The 16,383-nt window shown below is 40.3% G+C and overlaps 2 protein-coding genes across 9 annotated transcripts in view; one reads left to right on the forward strand and one right to left on the reverse strand.

Annotated features, from left to right (window-relative positions):
* The first annotated feature begins 5,526 nt into the window (after positions 1 to 5,526).
* Positions 5,527 to 8,106, forward strand: SHISA3 (shisa family member 3). Its single transcript, XM_005518025.2, has 2 exons — positions 5,527 to 5,821; positions 6,685 to 8,106. The coding sequence occupies exons 1-2, from the start codon at positions 5,527 to 5,529 to the stop codon at positions 7,134 to 7,136; spliced, it is 747 nt and encodes a 248-aa protein (XP_005518082.1). The 3' UTR covers positions 7,137 to 8,106.
* A 3,747-nt stretch (positions 8,107 to 11,853) lies between these two features.
* The window catches only part of ATP8A1 (ATPase phospholipid transporting 8A1), a 102,849-nt gene continuing 98,319 nt past the window's right edge, over positions 11,854 to 16,383 (reverse strand). For all 8 annotated transcript variants that reach the window (XM_014261992.2, XM_088056116.1, XM_005517746.3 and 5 more), the window contains one exon: positions 11,854 to 16,329. In XM_014261992.2, coding sequence (XP_014117467.2) covers positions 16,232 to 16,329 — 98 coding nt within the window. In that variant the 3' untranslated portion in view covers positions 11,854 to 16,231. The remainder of the gene's footprint in view (positions 16,330 to 16,383) is intronic.

The raw sequence follows: 16,383 nt of genomic DNA on the forward strand, positions 1-16,383 counted from the left end.
ATTACATACTGAGCTTTGTTTTAGAATCTAGAACTGTTGCTTGGAAAATCAGTTTCTGAATTCCAAAGCACAGGAACTTCTGGTTTAAAAGTGAATTAAACACTTCTTCAGAAAAGCTTGCTTGGTAGCCATAAAACAGGCTATTTTTAGCCACAGCTGGAGTGAAGAAAGGGTAATTGCACATTATGTAGGATCAGAAATACCTATCTGTTCTAGACATCTAGACATCTGTCCCTGCTTTTCTATTTCTAACAGCTCTGTGCTGTGGTTGTACACAGGAGATACATTCAGCACACGTGAGTTACTGAATGTAACCAAAACCAAATCATCTTTCACAACATGAGCTCTGTAGAGCTCAAAATTAAGGCAAGAGTGGTCTTCTAAAGGCTAGATGGGGTGGCTGGGATAATATGTTCCTCAAATAGGGATGGCTGCATTGCTGGCTAAAAAATATCTTCTGCTGTTGCTGTCTTAGGAGGAGAATGATGACTCCTGAGGTCTGATCCCAGGTCCTCTAACAAGCAGGGCTACGGACTTCAGATAAGGAACCATTACGGTGACATGTGTACACATGGATCAAGATACCAGTAATCAAACGTTCTGCTTCTTGAGTGAGCCCTAAGGCACTTATGATTAATCACATTTACTCTGACAGTCATGAGGCTGAGATAACCTGACTTCTATGTTCTTCCACACAAGCTGTAACCAAATTTCTCAATGGTTACCTGTGGACAAGACTAAGTGGTGCTGCCTTTAAAAGCTGGCTTGTGTAACCCTACCCCTCAAATATTTCTGAGAGACTTCAGAAAATGTGGTGATATTTCTGACTGGGGTGAAAAACCATGCAGTGCTGGTCAAATCCCAGGAATAAATCATAAAAGGTTGGCTGTCAGAGCTGCAGCCTCCAACCCAAAACACAAAAGAATATTGAAAAAGAAGCAAGAAAAAAGAAAGAAGAAAAGCATCACTTCCCCTTGATTCAGTCAACCAAAATACACTTTATGGGCTTCATGGGTCTGTTTTAATTTGCTGATGTAGGCAACAGGTTGAGGCTCTGCAGCCAGAGGAGCAGAGATGCAGCTGGAGCCTCCTTGGGATGTGGGGATAATTCTGGGGCATCTCCCAGCACTCCTGCCAGCCCTTCCATTCTGGGACATGTGTGTGGCCTGGCAGGTGAGGGACGCTTGTGGCCTGGCAGGTGGCTCTCTCAGCAAGGCAGCTGCAGGAAGGGCATCTCACAACCAGCCAAGAATAAGGCTATCATCTTAGAGAACTGCATAAAGGATTTTATTCAACAGTCTTTATATGCATAATGAAGCAAATCACGTAGCTCAAGGGCTTGCAATTTAGGTGGAAAATTCCTTTGGTTTTATTTTTAAAGAGAAATCTGCTACACCTGTTTTTAGAAGCTGGCACCTCAAATTGGCCTTTTTAACTCTTTGAAATCCAAGAAAAAATTTAATGAAGAGTTGGGGTGAAATGACAGATCCTGCAAGATATGGCCATCAGGAAAGATATAGGCTGAGCCTATTTTTCACTGCCCTAGTCAAGACAGAACTCTGACATTATTTAGGAACATCTGGGAGATTTAGTCTGCTTGGACTCTAGTAGCTAAGCCAAAGTTCCAGGACTTTACTTGCATTGCTTGTACCTGCTTGAAATGATATTAGGATTTACTCTCAAGCTAGAGCTTCATGGGTCACTGGCTTGCTTTACAGTCTGAAAGAATGCCAAAAGTATAATAGTGAAATCGGGGGGGGGAGAACCAAGAAAAAAAGTCCAAATCCAGAAAATGGAATATAGAAAAATTATTATTATGAAATATTAATATGTTTACGAAGATTTTAATATCTGTTTTTAAAACTGATCTATTTGGCAGTAGTGAGGTAATTACTGTGTGCAGAGAGGCAATGATTTCAGAAGTCATTTAAGAAAAATTGTTTGATCTTGCACAGAAGCAAATGAGGAGTACTATAATGTGTTCTCCCCATAGGTTTGCTGTGGAGACAGTAAAAAGCCTGGTAAATAATAACACCTTAAAATACAATTAAGTATCTTCTCTCCCTATTATATGACTGATCACACCTTCATTAATTTTAATACTGAGCTTTATAAACAACAACAATCAGAACTATACGAGCTTTTAAAAGCAATGTTTCTCATTCAAAATTGATGTGGTGTAATTAAGTTTATGACACATCACCTGGAAGCTGGAAGGTTTTGTCTGGGAATAAATAATAAGCAATGTCAGCACTGGTACCTTGCAGAACATCACCCAACAGAAACTAATCTAAAAGTGAGCTACTTGGAACCGTCCAATGTCCTCAAACTGCAGCTGTAGGATGCTCAGTAACAATTTACATGATAGTTTTTTCCTGTATTCTTAATTATTTGTGGATTTACTTTAAAGCAAATGGCAAAAATCAACGCAAATGATGTGCTAGCATGTCAAACTGTACCTTTACAGAGAAGGGGGCAGAAAAAGGTTTTTTTTCTGTCTAGGTCAGAACAGTACTGTTCACCTTCACTATAGTCACATCACATTCTGCAGGCTGTGTCAATATTTCAGAAAAAGGAAAAAGATCAAAGAAGTCATTTAAGACCTCAGCAGTTTATAGGAAAACTCATGTATCTTCAAAGCTTTCCAGTTTTTGCAGTGTTTGCAGGATTGGTCCTGAAATCTGCTGCTGGCACAAGAGAGATGTATCAGCTTGTGTGATTGAAATGCCATTTAGCCACACAAAAGTAAACCAACCACACACACTTGCAAACCCATACTTAAGAAACACTTAAAAGAATTTTCTTGCAGGTTGCAGAAATTTGGGATTCAAATAAAGAGGTTAATTGTGCCCATTTGCAGGAGACCCTGTACAGCTGCCATCACCAGAGGGGAGCAGAGAACAGCTTCTGCCTAAAGGAACACAAAGACGAACATTTTTATTAACAATCCAAGCACTAGAGATGGGAAAAACAAGGAGAAATAAACCCAGGTCAGTCTTCCAAATGTCTGTGAACTGGGAGACTCCTTAGTGACCCTACCCAGAACTCTATCACTGCAGTTCCTATGGTAGCTTAGGATCTAAAATATATATTTCAGGAGGCTTTTTTCAGAGCACTTTTTTTTTTTTTTTGGAAGCTGATGAATGAATTAACAAAATCAGCATATGAGCTGTGAGATATTTATTCATTGACGCCTACCAAATTGGACTTTCCTGCAAACTTGAGAGGATGGCTCTGTTGTCTCTCTTTCCTCTGCACCTGAGACAGCTAAATGCACCATGAAGACCTTATTGAGTTCCTGCTCCAAGCCTCATCCTGGTCAACACAGAGATTCCTTTTGACCTTTCTGGAAGTTGGATTAGGCCTTTAAAAGTCATACATTTTAAAACATTCCATGAAGGTTATGTTTGCTTTAAAACCACGATGAAGTAAATGCAAAACTGTATTAATATTTAACATTGGCTTATGAAAACTAGGAACTTGTAGTCAGGACAGCTGGTAAAAGTTTAATTCACATCATCGTTTCAAAATGAAAATGCAGAGAAGGACAGAATATCACATTTTCTCTTTCAAAATCTATTTGTTTTTCTTTTATATCCTGTTTTGTTATTTCTGTAGCCATATCTGTTGTATAGCCATGAAAAATATTTTTAATTTGTGCAAATTTTTTTATTTGCTTTTCTGATTTGCTGGTGGTACTGGTTATACATACATAAATCAAAACAGGAAAAAAAAAAGGGTCAGAGGGAAAAAAAATAGAATGGATTAGTTAAAGTAAAAAAACCCCAACAAATACAGTGCTTTTGGACTGTATTTAGGATTTGGCCAGAAGTCGAATGTCTTGATAGATGGTTCTGAGTGCACAGTTTTATTGCTGGTACACAGCACACTTTGTTCCTTTTGTTTGACTAAACTTGCCAACTTAGGAAATTAGTGACATGGGCATTCAAAACGCTGGACAAGTGGTCAGACTCTGAAATACATATTCATACCCCAGTGGTAAATGACGGCAGGAAGTTTCAGATGCAGGAAAAATGCATTCTTTCGTCCAGCACAGTTTTAATATAAGTTTCATAAGCACTTTCACCGTTCGAGCAAGAGTGCATCTAAGATAGCACACAGGGGAGACATCATTTAAAGAAATGTTTCTTTGCTTGAACCAGAAGTCCAAATCTGCTCAGTCCATTTAAAATGTCTTTTTCCTCTAGAATAAATGAATAAGCAGTTCCTTTTGTGGTTTTTGCTCCGTGACTTGCTATTATTCTTCCAGCAGAAAAAGGATTGGATTCTTATATGAACAGATGTGTTCCTCCTCCCTAGCTTCACACTCATTCTCTCCCTTTGGAAAATAGAGGTGACGGGCCTGGTTTTTGATTAAAAGATGCTATAAATCTTCTGGGGAAATGCTGTTATATCTTTGCAATAAAAAGCATTGAGGAAGGGAAACAGGTTAAAAAGCAAAAAGTCTTTGTAATAAATCATATGCTGTAATTGTTTTTTTAACCCTTAGAAGCGCGGGGTTGCTTTAATAAATTGCCAGTGCAGAGATCCTTCTGCTTCGTGTCGGCCGGGACTCAGGGGAACGATCGGGTGTGTGGGACGAGAGATGCCCGCACCCCGCTCAGCCCTTGTCTCCCAGAGGCCGGGCACAGCCCGCCGAGAGGAGGAAGCCCTCGGAAAGCAAACGCTGATCTGGCCGCAGCCTCCCTCCCTCCCTCCCTCCCTGCGCGCCTGGCCTTGTCCGACCGGCAGGTAGAGCGGGACCGGCCGAGCCGCAGGGCCGGGGCCAGCGGGCCGCGGGGCGATGCTGCGGGAGCAGCTGGCAGCGGGGCCGGGGACGGCAGGTGAGCGGCGGGGAGGCGGCTGGGGGACCGTGTGTGTGATTGTGAGTGTGAGGGTGTAGGGTACGGGTGTGAGTGTGTGAGCGTATGTGAGGGTGTGTGAGGGTGCGTGAGGGTGTGTGAGGGTGCGAGTGTGAGGGTTGTGTGACAGTATGTGTGTGTGTGTGTGTGTGTGTGTGAGTGTGACGATCTGTGAGGGTGTGCGTGTGTGTGTGGTTTGTGTAACGGTCTGTGAGGGTGTGTGTGAGGGTGTGTGTGTGAGGGTTGTGTGACGGTCTGTTAGGGTATGGGTCTGTGAGGGTGTGTGTGTGAGTGTGAGGGTTGTGTGGTGGTCTGTGAGGGTGTGCGTGTGTGTGTGAGGGTTGTGTGGTGGTCTGTGAGGGTGTGTGTGTGAGTGTGAGGGTTGTGTGGTGGTCTGTGAGGGTGTGTGTGTGAGTGTGAGGGTTGTGTAACGGTCTGTGAGGGGGTGTGTGAGGGGGTGTGTGTGAGTGTGAGGGCTGTGTGACGGTCTGTTAGGGTATGGGTCTGTGAGGGTGTGTGATGGTGTGAGTGTGACGGCCTGTGAGGGTGTGTGTGCCGTGGGAGCTGCCCCCCAGCCCTCGGACGCGGCGCAGGAGGCCCCGCACGGCACCCGGGGCCGCCCCCTGCGCGCCCCGTCGGGGCGGGCGGCGGCGGCGGCGGGGAGATGGCGGGGCGGCGGCGGGCGCTGCCGCGGCTGCTGCTGCGCTGCCTCCTGCTGGGGCTGCTGGGCGGCGGCGGCGGGGGCCAGCCCGGCGGCGGCGAGTATTGCCACGGCTGGGTGGACGGGCAGGGGGGCTACCACGAGGGCTTCCAGTGCCCCGAGGGCTTCGACACGGCGGTCGCCACCATCTGCTGCGGCTCCTGCGCTCTGCGCTACTGCTGCGCCGCCGCCGAGGCTCGCCTGGAGCAGGGCGGCTGCACCAACGACCGGGAACCCTCGGAGCCGGGAGTCACCGCCCGTGAGTGCCCGGCCGCGGGTCCCGAGGCGGGCGGGAGGCGGTGCCCGCGGAGCATTCCCCCTGGCCGAGCCCCATGCCGCCCCGCGGGGCTGCGGGGTCCCTGTCCCGTCCCGGCGGGTGGGCTGCAGGCGGGCGCGGCTCCAGGTGCGCTCAGGCGGTGGCGCCGGGACAGAGCGGGAGCCCGGGGTGCGCCGGGGCCGCAGCTCCGCGCTCCCGAGGGCACCGGCAACAGGATCCCTCCTGACTGGAAGGCGCGCTTGCATTTTAAGTTCGCGCAGGCAAATTCTGCAGTGTCTGTCTAACTTTACTGCTCCCGGAGGGGTGAGTGGGCCCCGGTGCTCTGCATGCACAGCCCCACCGTGCGAGTGGCCGTCAGTTTCCCAAACAAAAGAAATCCGGCAGCGTATACCAAAACTCGTTTCCCTAGGCACACGTTCTGCGCTTATCTTCCACCTTAGGAAAGGAAGCGATTTAACAGCATCTGCAGCATTTGAGCTTCGCCTGCAGATTCAAACTGTTACGCTGGACAGTCCCGGCGATTTGGGGGATTGAGGGAGGGGGAGAGGAGAGAGATTCTTGAGCTATACCTAAGAAGAACCAGAGAACAGGACACGATGCAGACAGCTTTTACCTTTGGTAGCTATTAAAACTGTCAACAGAAAGAAATTTTTACTGGAACCTACAGGGTTTAAAGTCTGATGTTGTTTCAGTGATAATGGTGCTCTGTCTTCTGAGAAGATTGATATGTTATTGGGACTGAAATGATGTGGGGCTTCATAAACACTGTGGAGTTTATTTCTACACAGAAGACCTGTTAGTTAAGTACTAATTTGCACGGCTTTTCTTCCTCTTTCTTCTCCCAGAACCAATCTACGTTCCATTCCTCATTGTTGGATCAATATTTATTGCCTTCATTATCGTGGGCTCGCTGGTAGCAGTTTATTGCTGCACATGTTTAAGACCTAAACAACCATCACAGCCAATACAATTTTCTCTGCGGAGCTATCAGACCGAGACTCTTCCCATGATCTTGGCCTCCACAAGCTTCAGGACACCATCCAGGCAGTCCAGTACAGCGACAAGTTCCAGTTCGACCGGCAGCTCGGTTCGCAGGTTCTCCTTCCCCCGGGCAGAGCCAGGGTGCCTTGTGGCATCCTCACCTCCACCGTACACATCTGGCTGCTTCCAGACAGCCCATGCAGTCCACCTGACCCAGCCATCAGGATTCCTGGTGTCTCCGCCGTACTTTGGGTATCCTCTCCAGCCAGAGCCTGCCCTGGCTGGGAAGAGCTGCTCTGATTTTACTCAGAGCTGAAAGAAGTTGTGCAGAAGTAACACAGCCTTTGCAACCACAGGGGCTGCTGCTGTTGGGTGTCACACTGATGTGCTCTGTGGCTGCAGAAGTCAGAACTGTTCCTGTGGGTGAGTTGCCCTTGAAAAGTGAGGGGGTCTCACTTGAGATTGCATTTCCCAGACTTGGATCTCACTTAAAAAGGAATTGTAAAACACTTCAAATAGTTGCTCTAAAACCGGACTGCTCTGCCTATTTTGTGCAGAATGTGTTCAGAGACAAGCAAAAGAACCGTGTTGGGACAAAGGTGTTATAAATGACATTTTACCCTAATGCAGTTAACTTAGTTAACAAACAGTGGCTGCATTCCACTGGTAATAATAAGACTAGTTCTATAAAGCAGCAATAAGCCTGAGAGGTAAGAGAGGAGTAATACTTACTAAAGAGGGTCCTTGAAAACATCCGACTGCTTACCACTTCCATGAGCAATGGAAGTAAGAGGAAGAATCTTAATAGATACCAAAATGCAGAGGTTTTTAAAAAATACACATAATCTACCTGAACTTACACTGCCTATTTGTATTAGAAAACTTTGACGATGGTAGATAAAACTAGAACTAATTAGCCTAGTTGGAGATCAGACAGTCCCACACAGCCAAATTATCTATGAGGAAAGCAGAATGTATTCAGCAATATCACTGATAACTTCTCCACATAAAATTCTAAAAATAGTGTTCTACTAAAGCATTCTTCAGAGGGAAGTATTTATTGTCAGCTTTTTGCTCAGCAAATGTAAGTTGGACAAACTGATCATGAAGTTCTGTTTGTAAAATTAGCCATGTATAAAATGTAAAGACAAGTTTGTAATTTAAAATGTATTTACACCATCACTAATTATTTAGTAGCAACACCCCAAAAAATTACCAATAAACTGTGTGGTTTAAATGTTGTGTCATCAGTATGACTCTGTACAGGTAGTGTTTGTTGAATTTGGTTGGTATAACTTTTTTTCCCTGTTAAAATAGTTTATTCTGCTTTTAGAAATGATTTACAACTTTAACTGCACCTGTTGTGCAGATTTAATATACAAAATTCTGACTATATAGCAAGCTAATAGATTCATTTATGTCTTTTACGTGCAGCTGTGATGAAAAAGTGGTGAAAACAACACTGATTAGTTGGGTATTTTGGATTAAACATCCTGCACTAGGAATAAATTCTGTTTGCCCTTCTACATTCCTTCACCTAAGTAAACCAACAAACCAATGGAAGAAGAAAAAAAAAGCATCTAAACCAAATACATGCAGTAAGCAAATGGAAAATACACAAGAAAAAAACTCCAAGCAGTCATTAAAGGGCTTCTCTGTATACTTATTTTTGTGAAAAAACAAAGTCGTTCTGTGGGTCAGAATCTACAATATCAAAGGCTGAGCTTTCTTATTTTATCAGTCTCAAACTCCCTGTGTGTAGGATCTGTTGAAGTGCATTATAGCTGACCTATTTAACAAGTAGTTTAGAAAAGCTTCATTAGTTCTTTCTCAAGAGTTGAACAATTTTTTTTGTAGCAAATATCTAGTGATCAGTAGTTATGAGAAAAATATTCCAAAATAACCCTTTTAATAAGTTTTTTACTGCACAATTAGCATCATAATCAAGCTGACATTACTGCTAGAAAAGCAGTTTCTAAGCAGAAAGACAAGTTATATACAATGATGTTCTAAGTAATAGGCTCCAGCTTGAATGCTGTAATCGTTAATTACAACCCAAATTGTGATACACAGCTGTGTATATGTTTTGCAAGATACTAAAAATTAGATTTTGAGTATTCGGGAAATTAATTGAAAGTTAAGTGTTCTGACCTGTAATTTGATTGTAGAAACAGTCTTCAAGGAAGGGGGCAAGAAAATTTTGCTTGCCTTTGATGAGCTTTCATAGGACTCTTCACTGCATATTTTGAAGGGCTATGAATGGGACTGTTCGTCAAGTAACTTTCTGAAAAATCATTGAATATTTCAAGAGGTATCAGCTGCCTTGTTCAGAAGCACACTGCGAGACATGCTGATCTCTCCTGTATACAGCAGAAACAAACCAATGCAACTGTATTTTTTTGCAAATTATAGTAAGTTTGCAATTAGAAGAAATCTTTATCTAATAAACCAAGGCAGCACAGACCTGTTCTGGAAGCAGAAATGTGATCACGTTTAACTAAGAAGGGGCAATTTCTGTAATTTTAAAGAGTCATCAGAGCCATTGACACAGGTGGTGAGTGGCTGAAATTGAGCGTTTTCCTCAAAGACTGTACACAGCAAAGGCGTGAGTTTGGCTCAGTCACTGCCCGTTACCATTTGGTGCTGTACAGGCCAGGCTGCTTCACTGCCATGGTCTCAGAGGGCTCTGCAGTCACTTATTCATGTTTTAACATAGCGACAGATTTTTGCTACACTTGCATGCAGCCTTAGACTTTAATGATTATTCAGCCTAAGGAGAGCTGTGAAGTTTGCTGTGTAGCAAGAAACTCAGCCTAGCAGGGAAGACCCCTCTGAGCCACTTCCTTTCTTCCTCATAGTTGAAGAACTTGACACACAGGAATAATTTAATTGAATCAGACTTGCATAAGTCTGTAAGTTTATAGAGTGCTAAGTACTTCACAGAGCAGTAGCCAGACTGCAACAAATCCTGCAGATGAGGTTCTTAGGATGGGAAAGATCAGGTGTAGTTAAAATAGCTTTGCTGGGCTACCTGTAAAAGTAGGGATTATGCACCATCTGCAAATAGACAATGAAGAAACTATAAATAAATAAAAAATCTATTATTGTTCATGTAGTTACAGCAGCAGTGACCTATATAGCTGAAGGGAAAGGAGGTGGCCAGAATACAACCCATGGACAGAAACGCTTTTGCCTGTGCCAGTAGTTTCCAACCCAGATGGATTTGGTGTGCAGGCTACAATGCTGAATTTCCTTCATAATGGAAAGAGTCTTTTGGCATTAGATACTCCTATGATTTATAGGAACAGGAAATTTTCCTAAAACTTGCAGACAGAACAGAAATGATATTGTGATAGCACTTTAATGACTAATGAAATGGTTTGAAGGGCTGGATGTATGCTTGAACTGAAAGCAATTGCTTGCTATCTGAAGTAACATTTACAGGCAGTACTTTACTGCCATATTAACAAAGTGGATTTAACTATTTCTTTTGGAATTCTGAACTCAGTTTATACTCCTTTTACTAGGACTACACTATTCTAAAATCAAAATGAAAGAATATTCACACTCATTAAATTAATTACTGTATGCTTTGATTGCCATTAACTGGTAATGACTTAGATGAAACCCAAACCTTCTGTGGATAATGAGCAATAGTGGCATGCCATTTGTTTTGTGTTTCCACAATTTGGGATTCTGAAGCATGTATCTCCAAAATGCATCAAGACTTTCTAGTGCTAGGGAAAACATTACAAGTACTTGCAAGAATGTCTGAAGGATTCTGTTTGAAACTAGGTAAGCAGTACAGTATGTGGCTATGTAAACTCATGGATTATTTGTAATACTAATCCCAGTGGAATAAAAAAAAAGGTGACAATTTCAAAAGTATTTTGTCATTACTGCTCAGGTACAGCTTGACATAGGGACACTAAGGAACATTAAGGAGATGAAGTTGATTTTCAGTGCTGTTTCGCTGTGTATTGCAATGTGCTGTCTGGACTTGAACTCCTCTGAACAATGTGTCTGCTTTTGAGGGAGCCACTGCTCCACAATATCACATAAACTTTTTGACTCACAGTTACACCGAGGCTGTAATTCCACGCTATCCTGTTTTCATTAGCAAAGGCAGACAAGGAAATGCCTTTCTGTTCTTTTTATTCTTTCCATCTATGACTTGTGCAAATTCAGGGGTGTAAATCAGGTTAGTGAAATGATTTTAGCTGAAAAATAATGTTTGGTGTAAGAAAGAAGGGAAAGGATCTGAGAGGGAGCCTGGATCATTACAAACTGGATTATGAACGTAATGATTTCAATGGCCTCATGACTGCCAGTATAATCGAAGTGGTAAAATATTATGAGGTGGAATATCCTTAAATCAGCTCTGCTACTACAGACTGGATCTTGTGAAACTAACACCATCTAAGATGCATGTATTACTGAACCTGTTTGGACAAGATACAAAATAAATTCCTTGTCCAGTGTATATATAGAAATCAGTCACCCATCTACAACCAAAATTCAGTTAAAGTTTGGATATATTAATTTTTTTTCAGTGGTGTGCTCCGTTAGAGGAAAGAAATACCAGCTATTATCAAAGCCAAAGGATATAATATTTACCAGTGCTGTCTGAGAAGTGACATTTCCTTATTCTTACTCTTATCGTTCTTGTACTGCATACTTCTCTTTCGAAATAGGGTATCACCGCCAGATTATGCTAAGGGGCTTGGCTGGAAGTCATGAAATTGCAGGCTCCTGTGCTTTTTGGTTTTTTTTTTAGATTTTTTTAAACTTCACATGAGAACTGAAAAAGACATCTCAAAATAGGTGCTCAAAAAACACCCCAAACAAGTCTAGAACAAATTTTCTACTTTTTGAATTTACCTTTAAAATGTAAGGACTCTATGATATTTGATGTCTATATGATATCTATTTCTGGTATGTCTCATTTTAAAGAATACAAACCCAAGAATGATGAGATATGTTTTCCTCTGAAAGTAATCCCTAGCGTTTCCAACCAATCAAGTCAACAAAGCTTCTTAATTTAATGGCAAATTTATTAATTTTTTAACAATTAAAAGACAAAACATTTAAAATTTGCAGTTCAAAACATGCACATTCACCAAATGCCAAATGACATTTAACACTGCATAGAACTGAATGTGTTACTAAAAGAACTATTTAGAAAACACAGTGCATTTAACATCCAGTTAAAACTAAACCTGAGAAACTACCATAAATACCGAGTCAAAATATCTTCATTCATGCAGCTTCATAATTTCCACAACAGTTTCAGCAGTAATGGCTTAGTGGAGCTGTAAAACCTCGGTTTATCTTGAATGCAAATTTTGCTGTTTCAGGCTGACCGCTTTCTGCAGCGGTTCATACATATCAAACACTGAAAATCGTAATGAAAAACTATGTTGAAGTAGAAAAACAATATTAATGCATTTATGGCTTCTATGCTACATTAAAGAAACACCATAAAATATGACTTTAAAAAAAAACAACTTGTTCTGGTCACAGCTTTGCAATTACAAATCACACTCTGGAAATACTTTTATTTCAGTATCAACCCTGAAAAGTGCCCAACTTTGCACATCATTGCTCAGATGAGCAGTCCTTACACTCAAAAGCAGTCCAGTTGAACCCTATATGAGTAGTGGTTTGCATAAGCAGGAACCAGGTTTGGAATGCTAAAATATTCCTTTGTTTAATAAAGATCTATTGGTTAACAGCAAGGAAACTGGGGGAGCGAGGGCAGCAAGGGGGAAGGAGAAACTCATTTGTTGAGTTTTGTAACCAGTGAAAACATCCAATACCAAGGAAGCTGAACTGACAAACTCATTTGCTTACACAGCACTAGCTTCTCGATATATTATGAGCGGACTTTTAACGAAGGCATTAAAAAACAACAAGGGATCAACAACCACCATGCATCGCCTCAGAACACTTAGAAATAGTGCCTCATGCAGACAGAATGATAAATTCATCAGAACTACAACTGCTTTTACACAATACACAAGAAAAAAGGGAAAGAACTTTTCTCCTTAAATTCAACACATATTCCAAATTACTCATCATTCGAGATGAGTTCAAATGTCATGATACACATCTTAAGACACTTAATGCTCATCTTTGTAACAAGGTGAATTTTATGGATGCAGGTGGACATATAGGAATCTTCAGCTATCTCTTAGTGTTTCAAAATATTTTATTTCTCATTTTATACAAATAGAATGATGACTAAGTATAAATCTGTTGAAACTGCTTTGCAAAAATATGTGAAAAATTAGGAAATGGCAAGAAAAAATTCCAGATACAAATTGTCAATAGGTTTGTTAAAATTTGTTTCCAGTTACTCTTTTGAATAATTTATATATATATATGTATGTATATATTTAAAAATAATCAAGCAAAAGTATTTATATAAGATACCCGATTTTTTAGTGGCACGAGTTCATCTTTCAGATGGCAATTTTTAATACTAACTTGCAGTGCACATGAAACAGATGAAAAAGTCCATGTGAACTCTCTATTTAATACACTTTTGAATTTTCGAACAGTAAGAACAGAGGCATTGATATAAGCATTTCCGTCTCAACTGTTTTGTGTTTTTCCTTTAAACAAACATCAGCAGAATCCCCTTATTTTAACAAAGGTATGACATACTAACAGGATGGAAATAGATTATATTACTGTGTACTTAACATGAAAATAAAGTGCATATTGTATTCTTGGTCTGATTTAAAAATGGGCATACATAGCTAAGATAATCTTGTATTTTAAAATGGAATTGTATGAGCAATCAAAACCCACCATTTTTTCCACATTTGTCTTTTTTGCTATTTTTAAGAAGTGGTATCTTTCAACCACTAATTATCAGAAAAAGTACAGGGACAGGAGAAAAAGTCATCAAAAATAGTAAAAAAATGCACTTTGTGAAATACTGCTTCAAATTTTGAAAAGATGTAAGCATGAAATGCTGTGATAAGATTATCTTACAAACCTTTAAATTAGTATAAATTTAGGATCTCAGAGCTGTTATAGTCACTTTCTTCCTTTTTAAGGTGGTTAATTTGGCATGTATTGTGTGTTGTTTTCTTCAAACTGTATTACAGTGGTAAGACAGAATTTTATTTCATATGAAGAATAAGAGATCATGTAACTATCTCACTGTATATATTTCACAATGTATTCTAATCCATATCTGCATAATTAGCAATTCAACCAATTAGAATAGAAAAAAAAATGCCCATGAAGAGAGTACATACAGATTAATTTTATATAAGTTAAGTTCACTGAAAGATTATAAAGGAGCAAATTCAGAAATGTTTTGAAGTTGGTCATTGTCCCTTGGATGACAGAAAACAGGGATCCCCATTTTAGGAAAGGGGCATGCCCCCGAATTTTTTCTTGCCTTAGGTCAAGTGATTTGGCCCTCCCATATTGATCCATCTATTTATCTATGCTTGCAATGGCTTTTCTGAAGGCAGTTCTTGTCTGCATGACTGACTGGCAGTACTGCTTCTAGTGGGATACATTCCCTTTGTCCTTGTGCCTTCTGTTTAAAGATCACTCCGGGCAAGTGAGAGGAAGACACTGGGTAACACGCATATGAAATGCAGACTGCCTTCCCACTGATACACCTTCCTAAACATGTACTTGCACATGGTGCCTTTTGTCGGGCTTTCTCTGTGTATTTTTAAGTTTCTCTTAGAATGGAGAATAAGAAACTTGTATAGTGAGATTAATTACATGTTAAGCGTCTAGCTAACTGAAAGGCAAGGAGGTAAAGTCACCTTCAGTAAGTATATGACAAATGAAGGAGGGCAGAGAAAAGATGGGACTGGATACTTGTTATGATTTGGAGAGCAAAGAGGAAATACTTAATTTAATAGATCACTGGGGATATCGTTCTGCTTTTCCATCTGGTTGATTTCCATTGAAAGAAAAAAAAGTTCATTCCTATGTAATGCACAAAAATTTACTTAACAATAAAACCAACTGCTACTATAGAAAATAGCATTTTTAAGTGTAATTATGGTGGCTTTTAAATCCAGAATTAAATATCAACTAAAGAGTTCCAAGAATTAACTAAATTTTAAAGTTCAAGTAGCTTTTCTTAGTTTGAAACCTGATGGTTTTTGGATGGTAAAGTGAGAAACACCAAGTGCAAAAATTTAAAGAATGCATCCCAATGTTCTCATTTAAAACCTTCTTTTTTTTTTTTTCCCCTCATACCGGGTGTGTATCTATTTCTGCAGTCACTTCCTCTCCATTTTAATTAAAGGTGAGAGTATGTAAGTATTTTGCATGACCAGTAAGTTGTAGAGACTGCTGCAATGTATTTCACACCTTTATAGGAAGTGACTTTAGTGCAAATAAACCAGTACATACCACAGACTAGCGAAGGGCATGCTTTGCTCTGTATTTCAATTATGCATTTCAAATAATCTTAGTATAAAAATGTTGAAAATTTGATTAATTTTAAAAAATAAGTTCAAACAAATTTTCTTTTGAACCTACAGTATGAGCAGATACAACTAAGCATCACAAAAATAATTAAGTTTGCTAAAGGGAAGTAAGGCAGAGCAATTCTTAAAAATTGAATAAAGTATTATGTGTACTCCATTATACAAGTTGGCAGCCATATTCAACATATGCAATACTAAATGAAAATAAGGGGAAAGCTTGTATAAGGCCAAAGGTGCAAAGACTTGCAATTTTGAAAGCAAATGCCAAAAAGGCCACTCAAATTAGACTCACTGTACTTTCTCCTCAAGTGTGGAGACTCAAGCATGCAGTTCTGAGATCAGGACTGGAGACAGTATCCTTTCAAATTGTTTCTAACAGAAAACATTTATGGAACTTCTTTGGCAAATGTTTTAAGGTTAGTTTTAACACAAACATCTATGAGCATCTTGACTCAAAATCTTTCTTGAAGAAGGTGAATTAACACCATTAAGATACTGGGTTTTTTTCAGCACTTGTTGAAATCAAAGGCTTGTTATCAACTGTATTTAAATATATTAACACTTCAAAACCTTCACAGATGCTAGTTGATCTGTCAGTGTAAAGTATGTTTAGCAATCTGATCACTGTCCTTCTAGTATATGACCAGTATTGATTCAATTTCATTGTAAAATAAGCAAGCTGGCAATATACAAGATAAATTCCAATCTGTTTACAAAGGCTAAGCAAATACTTGTTAAAAATTTAAAGATGGTGTGTTACAGTATAGTTGCACAGTGCTTATGTCTACTGAATACACAAATCCAAACTTTATGGAACAAGACCATCATAGATCTTTCAATGTTTGACAACGGGACCATGATTGCAGCTCCCAGCAAAGATCTAGTAGCCTGTCTCACAAAAGTAACAACTAAGGCCTAATTTTCCAGCTGTGTTCCTTCACCATTCCTCAGGCCTTTGCTTTGTGGTATCGTAAGCTCTTATTACTTCAGACTGGGAAACAATTCCATTTTCATCTTGAGAGAAGGCGTAGCCATCTGCAGATATAAAGCCAAATATAAACAAAATAAGTTTTGATCAGTTTTATTTTT

Source organism: Pseudopodoces humilis, chromosome 6, assembly GCF_049639895.1.
Source record: "Pseudopodoces humilis isolate 2021_Gansu_Grassland_sample_001 chromosome 6, ASM4963989v1, whole genome shotgun sequence".
NCBI classification, from domain to species: Eukaryota; Metazoa; Chordata; class Aves; order Passeriformes; family Paridae; genus Pseudopodoces; species Pseudopodoces humilis.